Genomic DNA, 22,670 nt, shown 5'->3' on the forward strand with positions numbered 1-22,670 from the left:
TGCCTGTTTGATATAAGCAATAGAATAGATACTGTAGAGAAGCCACTGAGTGGATAAAGTTTGCTTTTCTTTGTTCTTGAATATTGTAGCTATAGAAATACCTTTTGTATTCGCCTCTGTTGAGAGAAATCAGTATTTAAAAGTGTCACCTTTTTTCTTTTCTTTTTTTTTTGGGTAAATTCCTAAATGCATTTTAACCTAAAGTTTCAGGAAGAGTCTTTGGTGGATGACTCATTACTTCAAGATGATGATGAAGAAGAAGAGGACAATGAATCTCGTTCTTGGAGAAGATGATTTGACTGATCATTGATCTGCATATGCTAGAACTCTACCTGTGTTTCATTAGTATTATCTAATGTACTTTTACATATTTGTAAAAACAATTTTTTTGGTAAAATGTGATGAAGATGGATTTCACAAATAGACAAAAGAGAAGAAAACTACCTTCTGATCCTGTATTTTGAAAGATTGATGTTTGCATTTTATTTCAGTAAACAATTGCTAAAGACATCACACTAGAAACATATGCAATGTTTTTATTACATACTTCTACTGAACATTACGGAATTCTTTGGGTTCTTTGTAATTTAAAGAATAGGTCTAAAAACTTACGACCAATACTTGTTACAACTTAGAGGATTTTGTTTTACTCCAAATAAGGAATGAATTTGCATTTAAAATCTTAATGAATGTTTTCAAAAATGAATAGATAACATAGTACTCTAACTAAAGTCTCCAAGTTATGTATTCATAATATTACATAGTAGTATGCTTAGGCTTTACTATGTATTAGCCTTTTGTTGGACTTGTGTGTGTATTTTACCATATGGGTTTTAATGATAACGGTGTATGACTGCTTTGCATTTGAGTCCTTATGCATTCAGATGTTAAAAATAAAGTGGAATGGTCTCTTGAAAAGAAAAGAAAAAAAAAAGGCAATGACAAAAAAAAAAAAAAAAACCCCACAAAGGCCAAGACAATGTTCCTTGATTTTAAAAAAGAAAAAAGAAAAGAAAAAAAAAAAATTAAAATAAATAGACCATTCCAGATGGTGATCTACCCTTCCCCCCAATTATCACAAAAGGAGCTATAATCACTAACTTATTAATAATGGTTACTGGTACCTTTACAATAATGTACAATCCAATGTTAAAAATTTATACCACTTCAGTTTGGTTTGATCCTATAAATTTTCAACAGATGTCTTAAAATTTAAAAGCAGGCTGATTAGTTTGGAACCAGACTTCAAGTAGAGCTAACATTTGGTGAATAAGAAAACATCACATTACATTTTGGATATATGAAAGAAAACTTGACCATTTGAAGATGTATGAATAAAGAAATGTACTATAGATACTACTTTAGGAAAACACTGTTTGGTAAGTGTTCCAGTCTGATATTTTAAGTGTGCATTTCCTATACTTGTATAAAAATCTTTGACATTTGCACCAGTATTGTGATTTTTAAGTGGATTTCTCTGGCAAATGAACGTGATCGTTGAAAGTTGATACAGCAGTTTCAGGAAATAAATGCATCTTTGTAGAATGAGGGGGTGGGAGATTACATATTTATCTTTCAAAATTCATCATTTCAGTTGCAAGTGTTTCTGCCCCTCCTGAGATTACAGTGATTATATTCAATGTCACATTAAAAAAATCACTTTCTTACCATACTGAGGTCCTCACAGTCACAAACTGTAATTCCAACACCATAATCCTCTATCAGTGGGGTAACTAATGGATTCTGTTCCTCTTTTATTTTTTCCTCCCGCACTTAGGGTTAAAATTGTATATATGTTCTTGATGGTAATACTATCTCATAGGAATGCTTTGCCTTGCAGTTGGTACATGTATTATATTTAAAATTTCAAAATTGATTTCTTTTGTCAAAAGTGACTTTACTCAAAAACTTCTTTACTTAGATCTGTGATATATTTTTATGTAGTCTCTTGTATGTTGACTATGTGCTATTCTCATTCATTAGGTAAGTTTGTTTTCTTTTCTTTTTAGTAGTCGTGAAAGGTGCCAAATTGGCAGAGGCTCACGTTTCTTCTCTTTACACCAAACAGGTATTATAAAGAAAGAAAATCTTTCAAAGGCCAGTTAAATCTCCATGCTGATTTTTGGCTTTATAATTTTACTAGTAAATTTTAGCCTGATTTTTAAAAATTATTGTAAAATTCCCTTATAATGTAATTGAAATTACCTCCTACTTATTTAAATCCATAAATAGCTTATCAGTTTCCCTAGTCTTAAATTCTCTAGTAACCTAAAATTAAAATGTTTTAAACCATGTCGCTTTGAATGAATCAGAAAACAAGTGTGTTTCTATTTTGTCCCAAAGAATGAGGATTAAATATTACATTCCATTAGGTTCACAGTTACATTTTTATTATCATTAAGATGATTTTAACTATAAATATTAGTACTTGGTTGCTATTGGATTTTTGAAATTAATGAATATGCTTATAAATACTAGTACTCTGCATGTACTTCCATGTGTTCTGATTTAAAACTTAAGGTATCCCTTTGAAGTAGTTGCTAATTCCCATTTTACAGATAAGGAAACTTAGGCTAATAGAGATGGAGTGACTTGCCCAAAGTCACAGCTAGTGAGTGAAAGGACTAGATTTGAGTGCAGGCATTCTGATTTCGGTGCCAACTTTTTTTTTTTTTTAAACTCTACATTGCTACTCCTTCCTAATTATTGATTGAGCATGAGGTTGTGTTTGCAGTAAATGTGGTAGTTCTTGCACAGAATTGGTAGACTTCTTGGTCATTAGCCAGTTCATACCTTTACCCTCCCTTCTAAACAGCACTTTGTTCATATCTCTGTTATAGTACTTATGTTGTAATATAATTTATCTGGTTTATATGTCTGTCTTCCCCACTAAATTATAAGCTCCTCTAGGAAGGGGACCATGTCTTATTCATCTTTTTATCTCTAGTGATTATCACAAAACCTGGCTCATAGTGGGCACTCAGATGTTTGTTGGATGAATTAATGAATGAATGCATATATAAATCTCCAATAATGGAGTGACAATTACATCCCTTGTTAATTCTTATCAATTTTTCAAAAATCTCTCCTAAAGGTCTTCTCCATTGTTGAGACCATTTTGCTAAACAGTTGAACAGTTAGGTATTGCAATAGTGGGGTTACAAATACTGATGGAGGAATATACATGTAGTCTTAATGGAATTTCCACAGCAATTAAGTAAGAAATGAATAATTTGGAGTATTAAATGTTGCAGTCGGTTTCAGGAGTAAACTAGCCTTTGGTTTCTGTCGGTGTGTAAGAAAAGAAATGCCAAGAGCCACCAATCTAGTCCATCCCACTAATTTTTTTATAGCCAAAGATGACCTAGCATAGAGCTACCAGATAAGAGTTAAGAGATTTAGCTTTTGGTCCCAGCTCTGCAACTAACTCTCTGGCCTTAGACAAGTCTCTTAACTTATCCAGGGGTGTTTCCTTGTCTGTAAAATGAAAGGGGTTGGACTAGATGATCTTAAGGTCCCTTTCACACCTATAGTTTTCTTGGTAGTATATTTGATCTAAAACAGTTTAATATATCTGTACCAGTTCTCCCTACCTGTTGATGCCATTGTTGTTTCTGTTATCTTATCAGTGGAAACAACTTAGATTTGGTTATGATAATCTGTATTAATATGTCTTGGTACAGTTTTGTATATAGTGTTCCCAGATGCTTTTCTGGCACAAAATTCATTTAACCTCTAACGTATAGGTAAACTTCCCTGTTCACTAGACTTAGTAGACTGTCTATTCACTTTTCCTTTTGTTTCTAAACTCAAAAGTCTAAAAACTCTTTCCTGTTACAATGTGCTACCTAAAACTTGAAACACATTTTTAATTCTACAATTCTCCCAACAAGTTCTTTGCTTTAGTACAGATCTGGGCTGAGTTTGAAGTGAGAAAAGGATTCAGAACAATGTAGGTAGCTGCTACTTAAAGGAAAAAAAAAGAGAGAAATTACATATTATTGGTTAAAAGATTGATTAGGATTACCTCAAGGGATGGTTGAGTTGTCATTTTACATATTTCACTCAATATTTTATGTCTACTTAAGCAGTGTTGTTTAAATGTTATTGAATAATTGTAAGATTTTAAAAATTAATTTTAGTATTTAATTGATGCCCAACCATTTAATGAAATCATGTTGCAGGAATGGGAGAGTATTCCATAGCTCTTGTTTTATTGTAATATGATCAAGTGTATCAACCAGTAGTTTACTATAAAGACAAAACTTCAGTGTTTTAGACTGATTGATTACCTGTAGAAAGTATGGTTGAGCTTAATTCTAGGAAATTTCCTGTGACTAGAACTGTTTTATGGGGACTGTATTTCCAATCTTACTTGGAACACTAATCATTGGCTCTAAGGGTTACATAAGAAAGCAAAACATTTGCTTGTTTGGTATGTTGAAATATCAATGGTTATTTTAGAGTGTTACACAAACTTTACCAATCTGTATTTTCTTTTTTTCTTCCCCTTACACATAATGTGAACCAGTTGTAGAAAATTAGTTTTAGTCCTTCTAGAATTTGTAGAAATATTTATAAGCTTTTTTTCTTCCCTTACACAACAATCTTTTAGTCTTTTAAAATAAAAATGTCCTGCATGAAATTCTAGTTAATTAAATTAGTTTACTTTTTTGGTCTTTTCTCTCAGGGCTTTTATTATTCTAAAGCCCTATAAGTAAAAACACAGATTTAGGATTAAGTCATCAGTGAATGATGTTTGTAAGGCAGAGAGAAAATTTCCTTTTCCCAGATCTCAGGAACTACCTTGTTCTTGTTAACTTCTTGAACTGGCTAGTTGCTCTAAGGTATGTATACAGGCTTTTAGAGGAGAGTAGCTTTTTTTCTCTCTTTCTCTCTCTGATCATGACAAGAGATTATCTTCCAAACTAGCTACCTAAAAGTTCTAAGAAAGAATGAAATCTTGGTGAAATGACTGCCATTCTCACTATTTTCTAATGAAAACATCATATTGGGTTAGTAGGAAAATTCTGAGTTTGGTAAATAACTTTCTTGCAGTTTATCAGTAATATGTATTCATTACGTAGTATAATTGAAAGCACTTTTTTGTTTTACTTTTTTTTGGTATCAATTTATTATTGTTCCTAATTCCTCCCTCCCTATTGCTTTATTTCATCCATCCACTTAACTTCCCATCATCCAAAGTTAGTCTTCCTTTGTATACCAAGCACTGTCTCATTCTGATGTGTTCCTTTTTATTTTTGGTTGTTTAATCATTGTGCTTAGTACAGAATTTTATGTCCTATAGTGTAATTAAAGAATGAAATGGTTATCATACGGAGTTTAAGGAAATTAGATACACCTCACAATTACTTTGAAATCATTGGGAAATTTAAGAAAATTGTTTTTTTTTTTTTATATATACACTATCTTGGAATTTATTCATGATTTCTTAAAGTTACTTTGCCTACCCACACTTCTTTAACAATTGACTATTTTGTCAGTTACTGCATTTCCTGAGCAGAAATTGTCAATCACAGCTGTGTTGTAGTGCTGTGATCTTTGTGGCTTAATGTTTTAAGGAAGCATGATGCAGAGAGGTTTTGTTAAGATCATTTAACCCAAAGCTGATTCTTTGTGAAATTTGTCTGCAACTTTATTTTGATTCCTTTCTCAAATAGATTTTTTTTTTAAATGTTTAGAAAAGTTGGAGATCAATTTATGGTGTGATTCAGTTTTTAGATTTATTTAATATTTTCAAAGTTTTTTTTAATAGTCTTCTCTTTTTCCAGCAGAGAGAGATCATCATTGCCTGAATTTAGCTTTGTGACTACAACAGCAAGACCTGTTCCTGTCTGGAGACGACTGTTAGAATATCATCCTATCATTTTATGTTTGCTCTTTATCAATTTGAATAGATGTTTACATGTACTATAATTCGCCTTTTGTCTTTTTGCAGTTCTCTAATTGCTACATCTGAGTCCAGAAGTATGTCTGAGTGTGTGCTTTGTCTGACCTTGCTCTTATCTTAAACGTGTTCTCCCCTTACTTTATAGCCATTTATTTTTTAAACACTAAGAAGGAAAAAGACCTCTTGGCTTCCTAAAATGAGATAAGTTCAGTTGCAGCCAAGTTGAAAATTGTGTCTAGGAAATCTATAAAGCCATGATACTGTGTTCATTAGCATGAACAATTTAGAATGAAGAAAATGATTAAAAAGTTAAGCATGGGTCTGTTTTTAATTTTTCTGGGTTTTAGGATACATTTCTGGGGTTAGGATAGTCACTTAAAAAATTTTGAACAGATGCTAAAATACTTTTTTATACACTGTAATAACTTGCCTATTTCTTCTCCGTATACTTAATTGAAATTATTGCCAAGGCCACTTACCCAAATAATTTTTCAAAAAAATTTCTTAGCTCTTCACAACCAACAAGGAGAATAATTTTCTTTCTTTTCAAGTAATACAGGATGATCTGTGGATTATAAATATTGAGAAATATCTATTAAATGTCTAATTTACGCATTTTCCCCATATTTTCCTCACTTGCAATCAAGACATCAAAGACAATCTTAAAAGCAAGGGGAAATTGTGTTGTGTGTCTAACATTGTTAAAGACTATAGTTTTCCTGTCTCAAAAGGTGTATGTTCATAATATTATTTTTAAGCAGTATGGCTTAGAATTATTTATAAAGAGAGTGATTAAATCTGATTCTAAATATTCACCCCAAATACCCTTTTTGTAATGAGCATCATATAAAGAAGCTTTCAGAAAATTAATTTCTGAGTAGTCCTTCATAGATTCTCATGAGGCATTTGAGAAGTTTGGAAGATATACTTTAATAGAAAAGTCCAAATTATACTTGATTTTATTCACCCTTGTTTTTTTAGTTTCTGTCAGCCATGCTCATATTTTCACATTTTTTTGCGCAAAGTTGACTATTCTGCAAACACTTCTTTTTCTTGAGTGTGCAGTGCATTTGTCTTCATGAAAAATAAAAAGAATGAGCACATCAATCATAATGTAAATTATTTTGATCCACATTAATTGACAATAGCTTGGTTAATATTAGGCTTGTGTTTAAAGGAAAAGTACATATTTTGGAAGGTCTTCTAATATAATTATGACCCAGTAGCCTACAGGGCATTTTTAAAATGAGACTTTTGTTTTAGTTCATATTTGCAAGCTAGCGTATAGCCACAAGGAGTTCAAAGATACTTCCCAGAATAGTTCAGTATTTTTTTCTTTTCAAGGAAAGAAGATTCTCTTCCCCCGTGATAGTGATTTACTTGCTAGGTTAGAAACCCAAAGAACATAGTCTGAAGAGACCACACTTGTTAACAATTTTGATTGGTTCTTGGATGTGGACCACATACCAGCACCCTCAACTTTACTTTGTCATCTTTCTTTTTCTTTCCCTTGCTTTTAAATTAAAAACAAAATAAAGCAAAACAAAATTAAACATGCCATTGGGAACCAGAATTCGAGATGATTTGATTTCTCATTAAGATCATTGTGCTTTTTGAAAATTTCTGTGAGAGCCAATAGGTCAGTTATATATTTAAATTCCTATATGTTGATTAATTAAAGATAAGGATTTTCATCATTTCATTTTCCTGAGTAGGATTCTCATGGAGCTATATGTAGATAACTGTACAGAATCACTTTTGTGTAATTGAATGAAGTGGTTTACCTCTGCATGATTGCATTATGGAAGCCTTTTATATATCTTTATATTTTTCAATATACTTAGATTTTACACTATTAGCAGCTCTAGTCATGCTATATTTGTTTTTTTTAAATAGAGTTTATAAATATTTATGCTCAAAATACAGATCAACTGAATATTTTTGGTCTTGTTTACAAGATAAATAATACTTTAAAGTGATGCAGCCCAAGTGTCTTAGGAAAAAGTAATTGGTGCTAAAAAAAAAAACCTTTCAATATCATTTTTGAACCTGTTATCTAGACTTCGCTAGGCTTTAATGTATGATCACTTGTTACTTATTCTAATCTAGCAGCATAATTATAAAAGTGGTCTGTGGTAAGTCAGGTAAAGAGCCCAGCCTGTTAGAAACACCCCGTAATTTAAAGATATGGTACAGAATTACAGTATACTTATTTGTGCCCAGCTTCCAAAAAAGAAAATAGTTTTCTTCAGTTTGTCCTTAGCTCTTTTGATAAGAGGAGCTTTAATCTGGCTAGAATAAAAAAAAAAAAATGATACATTCAGCATGGCTCAGTTTTCCTAAATTTCAGGTGGAAAACTTTTCTAGTCCTAAAATATGGTGTAATCCTGCTCTGCTTCAAATTCCCATCTGTCTTTAACTGAACAGGAGGCAGGGTAATTCTTACATATTAATAGAACATTTGATGAGTTGTAAAGGGATGTATTATTTACATTGTACAAGTTTTACGTTGATGTGTGTACATCTAGAAGACTTCATTCCAGCACCTTAGTGAATGTTCTTAAGATACAATTTTTAAGTATCAGCAAAGCATTCATAGACGTTTACTTTTGATTCTCAGAATCCTGAACCTGTTTTAGGTGTGATAATTCTTCAGAACATGTTATCTGGCACAAGATTTCCTTTAATAAGTGGTTTAGTTTTACTCAGTTTCTGTGGATTGTTGAACCTAAAAACACCAAAGGAGTCTTTTCTTGTCTGGAGACTGGATTGTTCCAGTTTTTAATACCTGTGCCCATAAGTATCCCATTTCACGAATGTGTTTTGGCATGGGGGAAAAATTCCCTGCTCTTTGAGTGGAGCGAAAGTAATTGGTTAAGCTGTAGCAGCTTTTTTTTTGTTTGTTTATTTTTCAAAGTGATAAAACTTGAACTGAAAAAGGTAAAACTTGAACTAGAAAACTACTCTTGTATGCTTAGAATGTTTATAGTATTATATGTTTATGTGGGGTTGTCAACATTTTTATTATTTATAGTTGAATTATGTTTTGTTTGTTAAATATCCATAATGTTTATTATTTTTATATTTTGAAAAATTTTTAAATAAAATAGTCTTACTAAAAACAGTTGTTAACTTTTTAAAATTGTCCTGCATCTTGCATCAGTTATATTAATACGGAATAGAAAGAAAAATTTGCAGCCCTCAGGCGTTGCACAGTTGAGAATTCTGAAAATATAAATATATATACACACAAGTGCCTCCAGGTTGCCTCTCTGCCCTCCATTCCCACTTTAAATTGTTCTAATTCACCTTTGGTACCAATGTGTTATTGGCCTAATGACTCCTTTTCTAACATATATACAAGTCCTCCATACCCTTCTTCTCCATAATTCCTGCCTCTTTACTGCTAGGATTTATCTCGTTATTCTATTTGGGGGCCAGAAAGTTTCTCCTTACCATGAGTAATAAGGATAAAATACTATTGTGATGTCAAAGAAAGACTGCCGTATATTCTGAAGTGAAATTCCGTGTAAAGGGCTTATGCTGTCAACCTCCAAAGCCATTGAAAGTTTCCAGAACTTCCCTCTATAATTTTCAGTTTTCACCTCAGTGTTTGTTCTCCTGATTTGACCTGCTTTTTCAGCATTCAGCATGCTCATTTCATATTTAATTTCAATGATTGATAAATATTGCTGTATTTGTTTTTTTGTTTTCCTTGCAGATATACCTTCTATCATCTGTAACGTGGGTTAAATAAGCTTGGTAGTAACCTGTCTTCCACTTGTGACCCTGCTTCTACAAGAAACACATTATCACCTCAAAGTGCATAAGTCTCGATAAAGTCTAGTTAAAGAAATCTGGTTATGAAATAGTAGAGGACTTTGGTTAATAATGTACTGGGTAAAATTATTTTTAAAACGTACTTCATAAAGTATATACTTTACATATCCAGCCCCTGTGGAATATTTGCAGATTATTGAGCATATTGTCAACCTTCACTTAACCTGAAAAAATATTTCTGCATGAAGTATGAATGAATTTGGTCTTTAAAAAAAATTTAAAAAAAAATCACATGTAATAGCGTATTGTAGAAAAGCTAAAAATTAAAAAGACAGGATGATAGCCAATTATTTATAAATGATCACGGAACATTTAAAAATGGGGTTATGTGTACTGTTTTGTAGTCTTTTTTCATTTATGATAATAGGTTCATACCATTTTTTTAAAGCCCCTCCAGTTGTAGATGAATCGTAATGTATTGAATCCTCATTTTGGGTGCATAGGGTCTTCCTTTCCATTTTTTATTTTAATATAAATGATGCTGTACCCTTGAATATCTTTGATTAGTCCTTCAAGATATATTCTCAAAACTCCTGGGTTAAAGTATACTTGTTTTTAAAACTCATGGTAACATTTTCAGTTTGATCTTTTACAAAGCAGAGATTTTTAACATGTAGGTACTTTCATAATTTGGCTTTGGAGAACAGCATAAATTCAGTTTTTTGCACTTGTTAAAACTGAATTTCATATTTTAACAGGAACCAACCAAATTATGCTTGATCGAGTAGTTCAGCTCTGATGCAATAGTGACGCTATTAGTATTTTCCACAATATGTTGTTGCCAGGATTTTGTATACCATACCAGATTTTTTTATAGTCTCATAACTAGTCTGTATTGAAAGGACAGATAATCTTTACCTTTATTAAATAAATGGCAGAATCAGGACTGGAATTTCCATTTCTCAATATCATAAGCACTAGAAGAATACACAGAGACCACATAATTTATAGAAATGACAAACTCCCCGTATTATGTCAACTCTCCAAACTGCTTTTCTTCAGGAAAACATGATTTGTTTTCCCCATGAAATTCATGAACATTTGTTTCTGAAACATAAAGCATGAAGTAGACTGAAAGAAATTATGTAGAAATGGGAAGATGATGGGTTCCATATATTTTCCTTCTATGTCCTAAGCAAAAAAAAAAAAAAAAAAAAAAAAATCCATTTTCTTCTGGGAAGAATAAAATCCCTTGCAAACCATGGACATTTTCCTGAGCTATTTATGTAATGGTGATGTTTTATCTAATATTTATCTAATACACTATATTGTGTGACATTAATTACAATATTGGAGGGTTTGCAGTGTTGTGGAGTTTTCTTGCCAGGCTTTGATTGACCTTTTTTAAACCTAGAAATGTGTTACTGAAGTATGTAAGAATGCACTTTGTGTTCAGTGCTGAGAATCATGATTCTGATTATCTAAAATGTAGTATGTAAGTGTATTTGTTTTGAGGACTTTGAATTTAGGAAATGGAGTTAATGAAAAGACTTCTGACTTCAGGGAGGATAGAGTACAAGTTTCACACAAAGCTTTTAAAATCTCCCACATTTTTGAAACATTTTTAATGTTAAAATGTTAACTTATTCCAAAGATCTCATTTAAATAAAAAATTTCAGGGACGTTACCATGCTCTTTTTTTTTTTTTTTTTTTTAAATCTCTATGACTTAAGACTTCATGGCATCACTTTTTATTAGAAGTTGATGTTAGGAAGAAATACTTAGAGATGTCTGCAATTTTGGAGTTAGAAATAGTCAAATTTGTACTAAGTTTAATGCAGTATTTAGTTTTTGTGTGATAAGTCTAGTAGGTAATATGCCAATTTCACATTTTATTTTTTTTTATCAAGTTAATATTCAGAGTTAACAGAAATTAAAGAATGATAGAAAAGAAGATCTCTGGCACTTAGCAATTGTCATGTCTGAATGAGGTAAGAATTTAAACATCAAACAGGTAACTCTTAAAATATTCTTTGAGTACTGATCTGATTGTTAGCCATGATAGCCCTCACATATGTCATATTTGTAATACTAAATGGATGAAAACTACATATACTGAAAACGAAATCGCATCCTAACCAATGATTGGTTAACCTAGAATAGGTTTTTAAATTTTGTTTTATCAAGATATCCAGTGAAAAAGAGGCGAGAATCCTCAAATTGGGAGTACTCACAAAAAAATAGGGCCTTCTAAGGTGCTGAAGATGGGGAGACTAGATTTAGTCTTGCATTTGTTAAAGTTCTAATTAAAAGAAAGCAGCCTACGAGCAAGTAATGCATTTGTACTTTTGGTTTTTTCCCCCAACTGATAAGCTTTACTGAGCATCATATATATATAAAATGTATTAAAAATACACATCCAGGGTACCTGAGTGGCTCAGTCAGTTAGGGTCTGACTCTTGATCTCAGCTCAGGTCTTGCTCTCAGGGTTGTGAGTTCAAGCCCTGTGTTGGGCTCTACGCTGGGTATAGAGCTTACTTAAAAAAATGTTAAAAACATGCATCCAAGAATACATTTATACAGGGTCCCTCTTATGTTCCTCATGGGGAAGCACTCTATAGGGATGATGACAGAAACCTGAATGAGTTCCAAGGTACTCCCCCCCCCCCCAAAAGACCCACCCTTTTTATCTGCCACAAGAGCACCTCAGCACAACTTACATTACCACATAAAGTATAAGCCACACCATTCAGACCTAATGCCCAACCAAGTTTAATTTCCTAAGATTTTCACTGTGCTATATACTTCTGTAACCTACCTGTGACTGCTCTTGCCCAGATGGACCTGGGAATTTTCCAAAAGGTGAACACTTAGGGCCTTCCTCTGTGCAACTCTAGCTATGGTTTACTGCGAATCATAAACATAGAAGAATGATTTTTTTTCCATATACTAACATCAAACATTTGGGAGACTGAAATTTAAAATGCAATGCTAGTTACAACCATGAAAAAAAAAATGATACGCCTAAATGTATATCTAACCATGTACAGGACTTGAATGCTAAAAATTACAAAATGCCAATAATCAAGGAAGACCTAAATAAATAGCGGGAGTTCATGGATTGGAAAACCCACCATCATAAATGTGTTCATTCTCCAAATTCATACACAGGTTTAATATAATACCAAAATCGCAGTAAGTTTTTTTATAGATAAGATTATCCTAAAATTTATATGGAAAGGCAAAAGAATCAGAACACAACAGTTTTAAAAAAGATGAGTGAAAGGAATCAGTCTATCCAGTTTCAAGACTTAAAGCTATAGTAATTAAGACTGTGTTTAAAATGGAGGGATCTTCATAGGAAGGATAAACACATGGATCAATGGAACAGAATAGAGATCTCATAAAGATGCACACAAATAAGCCCAACTGATTTTTGATAGGGTACAAAACCAGTTGAATGTAGGAAATAAAATTTTCAAATGATCCTGGAACAATTGACATCCGTTGGCAAAAACAAACACCCCTCTCCCTGACCTAAGACACCTCATTCAACAATTAACTCAAAATGGATCAAGGATTTAAACGTAAAACTACAAAACTTGTAAGAAAAAGAGAAATCTGTGGAATCTAGGGCTAGGCAAAAGTTCTTAGACTTGGCACCAAAAGTATGATCCATACAGCATGATAAATTGGATTTCATCAAAATTTAAAACTTGCTCTGTGAAAGAATCTGTTACAAGGATAATAACTACAAAGTGGGAGAAATTTGCAAATGACATCTAGTATGTGTCAGCACTGGTATCTAGAATATATAATTCTTAAAAGCTTAATAAAAAGCAAACAATCCAACTAGTACATGGACAAAAGACATTTCACCAAAGATAACATTCAGGTGGCAGATAAACACATGAAAAGATATTCAACATCCTCTGCCATTAGGGAAGTGGAAATTAAAACCGCTATAAGATGTCCTTACATACTACCAGAATGGCCAAAGAAAAAGTGACAAAACCAAATACTGGCGAGGATGCACAGAAACTGGATCACTCGTTGAGGCACCTGGGTGGCTCAGTAACTTAAGTGTCCACTCTTGTTTTCGGCTCAAGTCGTGATCTCAGGGTCCTGAGATCAAGCCCTGCACAGGGCTCAGCGCTGGGCGTGCAGCCTCCTTAAGATTGTCTCCCTCTGCTTTTGCCCCCCTTCCCTCTCTAAAAAAATTTAAAAAAGAAACGGAATCACTCAGATAGCTGGTGGGAATATTAAATTGTATAGTCAGTCTGGGAAACTGGCAATTTCTTAAATAGCTAAACCAACTATCATATCAACCAGTAATTATAGTCCTGGGCATTTAGCTTATTTTCACACAAATACCTGTATATAAATGTTCACAATAACAAACCACTGGAAGTAATCTACATGTCTTCCAACAGGTGAATGATTAATCTGATGCATTCATTCCGTGAAATATTACTCAGCATTAAAGACAAAAGAACAAAAACCACATTATTGATAATGTGCTACACCTTGGATGAATTTCCAGAGACTATGCTGAGTGGGAAAAAAAACCCCAAAAAACAAAAAACACGCCAATCCCAAAAGGCTACTTACTGTGTGATTCCATTTATATAACATTCTTGAAATGACAAAATTATAAAGATGGGGAACAGATTACTAGTTGCGAGGTGTTATGGAGGTGGTGGGTGTGAATGTAAAAGGACAGTATGAGAGATCTTAAGGTAATGGAAATATTGTCTTGACTATCAGTAGGTGGTTGTTAAATTGTACTATAGTGTTTGCAAGATACTACCATTGGAGGAAACTTGGTAAAAGATACACAAGATCTTTAGTTCTTATAACTGCATGTGAACTTAAGTTTTATCTCAAAAAGCTTAATTTGAGAAAAAAGTAAAGGGAGAGTAACATCTAGTTCCATCTTAGGGCACAATCTGGGGAAATGTCTTGGAAAGATGTGTGCTTCTCATAAAGAATGAGTCCTTGGAATCAATTGAGTTTGCACGCTTGGGTATTTCTGGAAGTACTGCAGACTTATTTCTCCCACTGGTTACATACTCAGTGCCAGTAAATGAGGCGGTTCTGCATACATGGTGACTCTTTTATTCTTCCCATCAGCACTGCTGCCTGAAAGAGACTTCATATTGAGAAATGGCAGAGCTCACCTATGAAAAGGTGGGTGAAGATTAAAACAACTGATGCTTACCTTGTTTTCCCTGCCCTTTACCATAGTTCGGTGCGGGGGGGTGGGTTGAAATCACCCAAAAGAGAAAGAGAACATAGAACAAAAGCAAAATTATAAATTAAATGCTCTGAAGGAAAGAAACAGTTTTATAGAAGTATAAAGCAAATGAACCCTACCTATGATGTCAGGAAAGTCTTCCCACAAAAAGTGATCTTTTAGTTGAGATCTGAAAGCTGAGCAGGAGCTTACTAGAGGGAGAGCATATTCTTGAGGAATGAATAGTTTTGTGCAAAAATACCATGCAAGACCAAGTATGGCATATCTGAGGACAGAAAGAAGCCCAGTGCGACTGCAGTGCCGTGATGATAAACAACTTGAGAATTATTTAGTACAGAAATCTTAATCTATGGGTGAGAATGAGATTCCTAGACATCACATATAGAGTGAGGAGGTCTACGTTTAATCCAGATAATGTAGGCAGATTCTGCATAGGAGAATTAGAAAGGACAGCCAAAGCGGTAGGAACAAAACCAGGAATGGTAGTTACAAATACCGCTCCCCCCCACAAAAAAAAGGTTTAGGAAGGAGGTGGTGATAAAGTGTCAAATGTTAAAAGGCAAAGTAAGAGGGAATGTGAAAGATACCCATTGGATTTTAGGATAAGGAAGTCATTGACTCTGGAATATGCTTTTGTCTGGGTTTTTTGTTTGTTTTTTTTTGCTTATTTTTTAATGATGGATTTGGGAGCCAAAATGGATAGGCTAAAGAGTAAAAGGAAGATAAGGATATAGAAACAGAGTATATGCAGGTTTTTTGAGATTTTGAAGGGGGGAAGAGATAGATAAGTACTTTGAAAGGCAAGTGGGATAAAGGGAGGCCAGAAAATCATGTTTAAATCTTTACAGAAAAGTCCTAATAAGGTAGAATGAACAATAACGATAGTTTAAGGTGCCTAAAAACATGGAATAGGGAAAAAATCCAAAGCACATTTAAAACTTCCTTTAGAAGATAATAGAGACAAGTAAGGAGAGGAGGAAAATTTCATGTTTTTAGGAAGTTTGGTGGTAGAATTCAAAGAGTTCTCATTAGATTACTTCAATTTTCTTTGCAGCTACTTAGGAATATCATTTGCTGCATAACCTCCACCCTATAAATAGCATTCCCTCCCCACCTTTATCATCTTTCCCAGTTATACCTGAACATGCCCTAAATATCTAGCCTTAACTAGTCCCCTCTCATTGTTCCACGCCAGACTCAACTGGACCCTTCACCACTGCCTCTACTGCTGATCACAGTGGCCTCTGTTAAAACACTGCTTTACTGGATACACCCAAACCTCACAGTCCCTCTCCCCTACCCACATCACACCTTCAGGGCAGCGAAGCTGCACTGCAGTCTGAGGAAGTCCATGATCCTCTTCAACTCTATCAATCTTTGTTCCTGGGACTCAGTGCATAGCATCTTTTAACACAGCTCCTTTTATTTCTTGCCCTCTCAAGCCAGTGAGTAAACAAATATCTTGCCATCTCTGAGAGGATGGCCAGGAGCATGAAGCAATTGGAATATAAAGGGTTTTAAAAGAAATAGAAACTAGGATAGAAGGAGTCTGGAAAGAAGGTTCAGAGCATGGTAAGAACTTTGAACTTCATCCTGAGGTGTTGGAGTTGGGGGCACTGAACGGTTTGAAAGTTTAGAAGAAAGAAGGGGATGGAGTAGAAGGAAGACAGAGATGAGGGCAGGGAAATGTGAAGTGATTATTTTTGCAGTGATAAGGAGGATGTACTGTAGGCAGGGAGGACATTGGGCTTAACAAGGGCAGAGACTCCAGATTTCTAAGCTGAGCAACAAAGTTGATGGTCGTGTCATACGCTGAATTGGGCCAGTGGGATTAGGAGCAAGTTTGTAGGACAAGAAAGGAAGTCGAATTCATGTGTGACATGTTGAGTTTTAGGGCCTTGTGGGATATCAAAATGGAAATATCCTCTAGGCAGATGTCTGCTATCTGAAGTGTAGGAGAGGAGTCTGGGATGCAGATACAAGTCTAAGAACCATATACACTACATGAGTGAGATTCCCCAGTGAGGACATGTAGCATGCAAAGTGGTAAAAATAAGGATGGTAAACCCCAATATTTGCAAGGGACAGAAGAGGGGGTACCCTTGAAGCAGATAAAAAAGAGTTGCTAGAAAAAAAAGATCTAACTGAAAGGATGTTACAAAAGCCAGTGAAGGAGAGAACATCACAAATGGGGGCTTGATAAAGTAAGAAGTCAGTAATATCAAGATGGAAAGGACCTGTGGATTTGCCAATTCAAAAGTGCATAGGCTTATTGCATGGAGCACTGGGTGTTATATGCAAACAATGAATCATGGAACACTACATCAAAAACTAATGATGTAATGTATGGTGACTAACATAATAAAATTTTTTAAAAAGTACACAGGAAGTTTCATGGAAGGAGAAATCAGACTGATGTTTGGTGGAGACTGAATGTAGGAAATTCAAAGCAGAAGGCAAAATTTAGTATGGTAGCTTGAAGACTTTGCTGGGTAAAGGAAAGGAAAGGTTTGTATTTTTTAGACTGAAGGAAAAGAATCAATGGGAAGGAGGAGATTAAGAATGTAAGAGAAGTTGTTTATAACTAATAGATATTTCAGGGTGCACCATGGAAAGGGCTGACAGAATGAGTTGTGAGAACAGTGATAGAGTATGCTAGAACATGGTCACCACAGCCTGATCATTTGAGGACTGCCCAAGTGTGATGTGGCCAACAGAAATGCATGGAACTAATGGAATTTTAAGTCAGTTTTTTTTTTTTTTTAAGATTTATTTATTTATTTGAGAGAGCGAGAAAGAGAGTACATGAGAGGGGGGAGGGTCAGAGGGAGAAGCAGGCTCCTCGCTGAGCAGGGAGCCTGATGCGGGACTCGATCCCGGGACTCCAGGATCATGACCTGAGCTGAAGGCAGTCGCTTAACCAACTGAGCCACCCAGGCGCCCTTAAGTCAGTTTTAATAGAAAGTTCTTCTGCTCAGAACTCAAGGCAGCTGTTGCATGCTGGAGTATGTAGATGGCTGTTTTTACCCAATCCCTAGAAATCTTAACACAACTGAAATATAGTAATTTCTATTTACAAAACATAAGTAACTTGCTCATAATAAGCACCCAAATGTTTATAAAATAAATGGATTAGGTTACCCTGGATTTTTCTGGGGGAAGGGAGAAGGAAAATTATAAAATAAAAAAGAGTGTAGGAAGGGGTATTGAGGAGAGGGAGAATCCCAGGGAAGAAAGGTGTAATAACAAAGCCTAGTACCAGAATAAAAACACCCAGTGTAAGGAAAAATATGTTTGTTTATGCTTGCTGCAAGTAAAAGAAAAATGTTTTTTCCCTCTGAACTTAACTTTCTTTCAGTGACTGTATCTTGATGCCAGGGTAATGAAAATCAGAGTTGGTACTTTGGTTCCTGCCACTACTTCCTAAAGACAGCCAGCATGAGATGGCTGGAGTAGGGAGATGGAGCACCTGGTTTTAAAGAAACTGTGTGACCTCAAGCAAATAATTTACAGTGTCAATCTCAGTCTTCTCATATGTAAAATGGAGGTAAAAATAGTACCTTCTCACTATTGGTACCCTTCTCACTATTGAGAAAAACGATGAAATTATGTGGATTAAGGATTTTCTTGGGGTATGGTAATGGCTCAATGGATTCATAATTGAAAGGCTCAGGAAATGGAAAATATTTCCTGTGGGTTCCATATCTTAGGGAAAAGGAAAGGCCTAGATCGTGTTAAGGAAAATGGATGCAGTGTAGGTCCACCACCCACTCCCAGTGCCTCATTCAGAAATAGGAATTGAATTTATCCTCAGACCTGGTCTGCTTTAGATATAAAGAATCCTGGGGAAGGCTCACCATTTCCCCTTCTCTACTCCACCTGCTTCTAATATACTTTGAAACCCTAATCTAGGGAGGTATGGCAGCGGTGGGATAGTGAAAATTGAGCTCTTTGTGTTGCTGAGAACTCACGCTGCTTCAGGTACTTCTTATGAGCTCAATGTCTTGGGGCAAACTGGCTTCAGGGATATATATGGCCTGGAATTCCAAAATTATTCAAGGTTGAGAACAATCACTCCATGCCTCTTTTTCCATAGTACCTCAGCCTTCTCTGTGTCTCTAGTCCATTTTGCTCTCTCTACTAGATAGAAACTCTTTTCTGTACTTTCCAGTATACACTTTTGGGAAGATTTTCTAATTAGCTAAATAAATGCACTTGCTGTCCTATATTAATCAGCTATTGCAAATACAACAGCAGCAGCAACAACAACAACAAAACCCCACAGATGTGTAAGGAAATATAAAAAAAAAAAAAAATCCCAGTGGCTTACAATAAGCTTTTATTCTTCTGCTTGTCCACAGGTTGATGGTGATTCCGCCTATTTAGAACTGCGGTCAACTGGGAAGCTTGTTTGAGGCTATGGTTTGGCATTAGCTCTGTTTCATGTACATTCATTCTGGGGCCCAGGCTGAAGGAGCATCAGGTTCCTGAGCATTGTCTTCTATGGAGGATAATTGAACAAGTCATGCCTCTTGAGACCTCAGTCTGGCACATGTTCACATCTACCCATATTTCATCAGCTTAAGCAAGGCGCATAGCCAAAGCCACCAATATGGTAGTAAATATACTCTTCTTAGTCTAATAAAGCAGTGTCACATGGGAAAGAGCATGGGTGTAGAATTCTAAAACAGGAAGTTATGAAGAATTGTAAACAATGATTCAAACTTTGTCCCGGACAACTATAATCTATGTGTGCATCAGGTGCCCACTCTCATCTAATCTTTGGCTGTACTTAACAAAAGTCTGCCGAGTAGAGCAGCCCACAGTGAAAACAGGTCAATGAGTGCAACCCACATGACTCCTATCTAGTGTGTGAACCCTAGGAAAGGTGTCAATAGCATGAGAGAATAGAGAATAGAGGGGACTAGATAGCCCTCATTCATAACATTTTACCGTGAATTTGTTTCAAAAGTAAAGGTTAGTCAAGTCTGGAGGTATATTTGTTGAAATGAATGAGTTATGATTCAAAAGAAATGAAGTTATGAACCTTCAAATAGTTGAGTCTTAATACAAATAACTACAGGCAGTCTTTGCTCTAGACTACCCCAATGTACATGAATTTCACTTGCCGCAGTTTACTTAAATAACACCAGTCCCACAACACTATGATCCAAAGTCAGTTACCACAGTATATTAACTGTGAGTGCTTAAAGTATAAACTTCAGCGCTAGGTCTTAGGTCCACAAATCACTGTGTAAATAAGAGATGTGCATCATGATCAGTGAACAATCACATTGCTTCTTTCAAAATCTGTGATTGGTCACTGTGCATCTTTTATTCAGTTCACACATGTATAGCAAAGCATGTCATTGTGTTGCCTTCTTGTCTCCCAGGGATAAATTCATGTAACAGTTTATAAAAATGGGTAATGGAGTGTTAGTTACACCAGCTTAAAAGTGATGGAGGCGGTCATTGTTTTTTCAGGGGCAAAGAATAGAAGGGAACAGATAGCTGTCAGGGAAGAGAGACTGACTCACAACTGGTGCTTGGACTTCTAAGGGGATCACACAGCTGATTCTGAAAGTGATAAAAGATGCTGGAAGGATGCATACAAGACCTGAAGTGGGAGCATCTCTTCTCCCTTTCTTCCCCTGGTAGTCCCCCAACAGCTCCTCCCATTGGCAGTTAGTCTAGGAAATGTAGTTTGCAGATACACAATCAGAGCCAGAGAGGTAGAAGGGTTGGACTGGGTCTGAGAAGCACTAGGTAAGTACCTGCAATAGCTGCCATCACTATTTCTCCTAGGGATTGTTGCAAGAATAAGATTACTAATGCTTTGCTTTGATACCTCAGATCTCTGAAGAGGCGTGTCTACAGGGCCACTGTCAAAAGTCTGCTACCCTTGTAAGTCATGCATTGAAATAAGTGGAAACATGTTGCCCAAATATCAACCAGAGGTCAGTTACAACCACTTTTTGTTGATCCACAAAAATCAGACATTTCCTACCCCCTCAAATTATTGTTATTTGCTCATAGTTTATTTCATTTCTCCTCAAATGGCTAACCTTTGTGTGACTCCATGTCTAAGAACTTAGCTTGTCTTCTTTTATCTATTCTCAGTCTGTAGGGTTGCTTTTTCTTTGCTCTCTTTCTTATTTGCCTCTCTACTTCTGGTAATGAGGTATCCTGGGTGTTGATTCTTTGAGAGTATTTTTCAGTTTGCTACTCAAAGAAAAAGAGGCTAAGGAATCTGAGATTTTAATTTATTTCAACTTTCTTGGTTTCTTTCTTATACCCCTGCTGGCCCACTGGGAAGAAACAAGTCCACCCCTTTGGAGAATTTGAAGCTTATGCTCTGGAAAAGAAAACAATGGCTTGTACTTACTTGTTAATATAGTTCTTATCTTCTTTTACATACACTCTTTTACACATAATAAGCATTTATGTATGATAAAGATAGACAACTACAGCATTTGAGCTGTTTAAAAAACCACTATTATGAAGTTCTGGGGTCCTATCTGACACCCACTTTTATGGGTGGCAGTGACACCCGGGTAGAAGAGGATAATGTGAATATACAGAGAAAGTTTAGAAATTACTAATTGGACAACCAATTGAAAAGCTAATATAGGTGATAAGTCTTGCTTGTATTCCAATTTCCATAGCTATCTTTTCAAATATGTCTCTGATACCCTAAGATGCTATAAGAAAGATACCAGTTAAACTGACCAGTGCTGCTTTTTCATTGTATTTTTTTGTATTTTGTATTTATTTTTATGGCACACTTTTAGAGGTACTTCACTTCTGATTACAAAATAATTTAGTGTGTTTATTCCAGTGAGCTGAACTAAGCTGTTACTAGTTTTGAAAAACTATGCCTCCATGGCTTTAAGGGAAGATTGGATTGGTACGAAATACCAATTGTGGTCTTTATGCCTGGTGACACCATTGGTTGAGAAATACCAAGTGAAGGTTCTAAACCATTATATGTAATGTATAATCTAACATATAACCCACATGCACATATAATAAACAAAACCAACATTTTCTGTGAAGTATTCATTCCTATTGATCAATGAAGTGTATTCTAGTGGAAAGAGTCTTAGGTGATAAAGTTTGGTTCAGCCTCTACTACTAATTAGCTCTGTGACCTAGGCAAAGTCATTTAACCTCTCTGGGACTCACTTTGCTTATCTGTAATAAGAGAGAATAGACCAAGAGTGACAAGCAGGATTCATCTTGACCACTAACTCCAGAGAGCAGTCTGTTTGTTAAGTGCTGAGTTGAGAATTCTAAAGCTGAGTCTGGGCTTAATGAGAAGGAATGCCATGATCGATTAGTGCTGTCTGCTATGGGTGCAGGAGGTGGAGAGTGGCACTGAGAGTGCCATATATTAGCTGTCACCCTAGACTAGATTACCTCCAAGGCCATTTGTACTATGCCATATAATTCAAGTTATTTATCACGTAAATTTAGGTTTATAAACATAAAACAAACTGGAAAAACAAACCTCGAGGTTCCCTGATCTAAATACGGATTTTGGAAAAATACATTTTTTTCCTTTTGGAAGTAGGAATGAAAAAGGAAGTTTCTGCCAGAACTTTTTAAAGTTTTAAAATAATGTAAATTTATCTCCCTTCACTCTTCCATTCTCTCATGAAATATTTATTGAGTACCAACTTTGAAATTGACACAGTGCTGCATGTTGAATATTTGCTGAAT

The 22,670-nt window shown here is 35.0% G+C and overlaps 1 protein-coding gene and 1 long non-coding RNA gene across 10 annotated transcripts in view; both read left to right on the forward strand.

Annotated features, from left to right (window-relative positions):
• RBM26 (RNA binding motif protein 26) overlaps positions 1 to 8,630 on the forward strand; it is an 84,970-nt gene extending 76,340 nt beyond the window's left edge. For 8 of the 9 annotated variants that reach the window (XM_035003201.1, XM_035003203.1, XM_035003204.1 and 5 more), the window contains exon 22: positions 205 to 691. In XM_035003201.1, the coding sequence (XP_034859092.1) occupies positions 205 to 294 (90 nt within the window). In that variant the 3' untranslated portion in view covers positions 295 to 691. Of the gene's footprint in view, positions 1 to 204; positions 692 to 5,792 lie in introns of those variants that run through there. The other variant, XM_035003209.1, reaches the window with a different exon arrangement.
• Positions 8,631 to 11,492: 2,862 nt separating this feature from the next.
• The window catches only part of LOC118009313, a 203,435-nt gene continuing 192,257 nt past the window's right edge, over positions 11,493 to 22,670 (forward strand). Inside the window, exons 1-2 of the long non-coding RNA XR_004678879.1 lie at positions 11,493 to 14,881; positions 19,310 to 20,852. This is a non-coding gene — a long non-coding RNA (uncharacterized LOC118009313). The remainder of the gene's footprint in view (positions 14,882 to 19,309; positions 20,853 to 22,670) is intronic.

The sequence above is a fragment of the Mirounga leonina genome, unplaced genomic scaffold, assembly GCF_011800145.1.
Source record: "Mirounga leonina isolate KUSES-001 unplaced genomic scaffold, KU_Mleo_1.0 Mir_127, whole genome shotgun sequence".
Classification (NCBI taxonomy): domain Eukaryota; kingdom Metazoa; phylum Chordata; class Mammalia; order Carnivora; family Phocidae; genus Mirounga; species Mirounga leonina.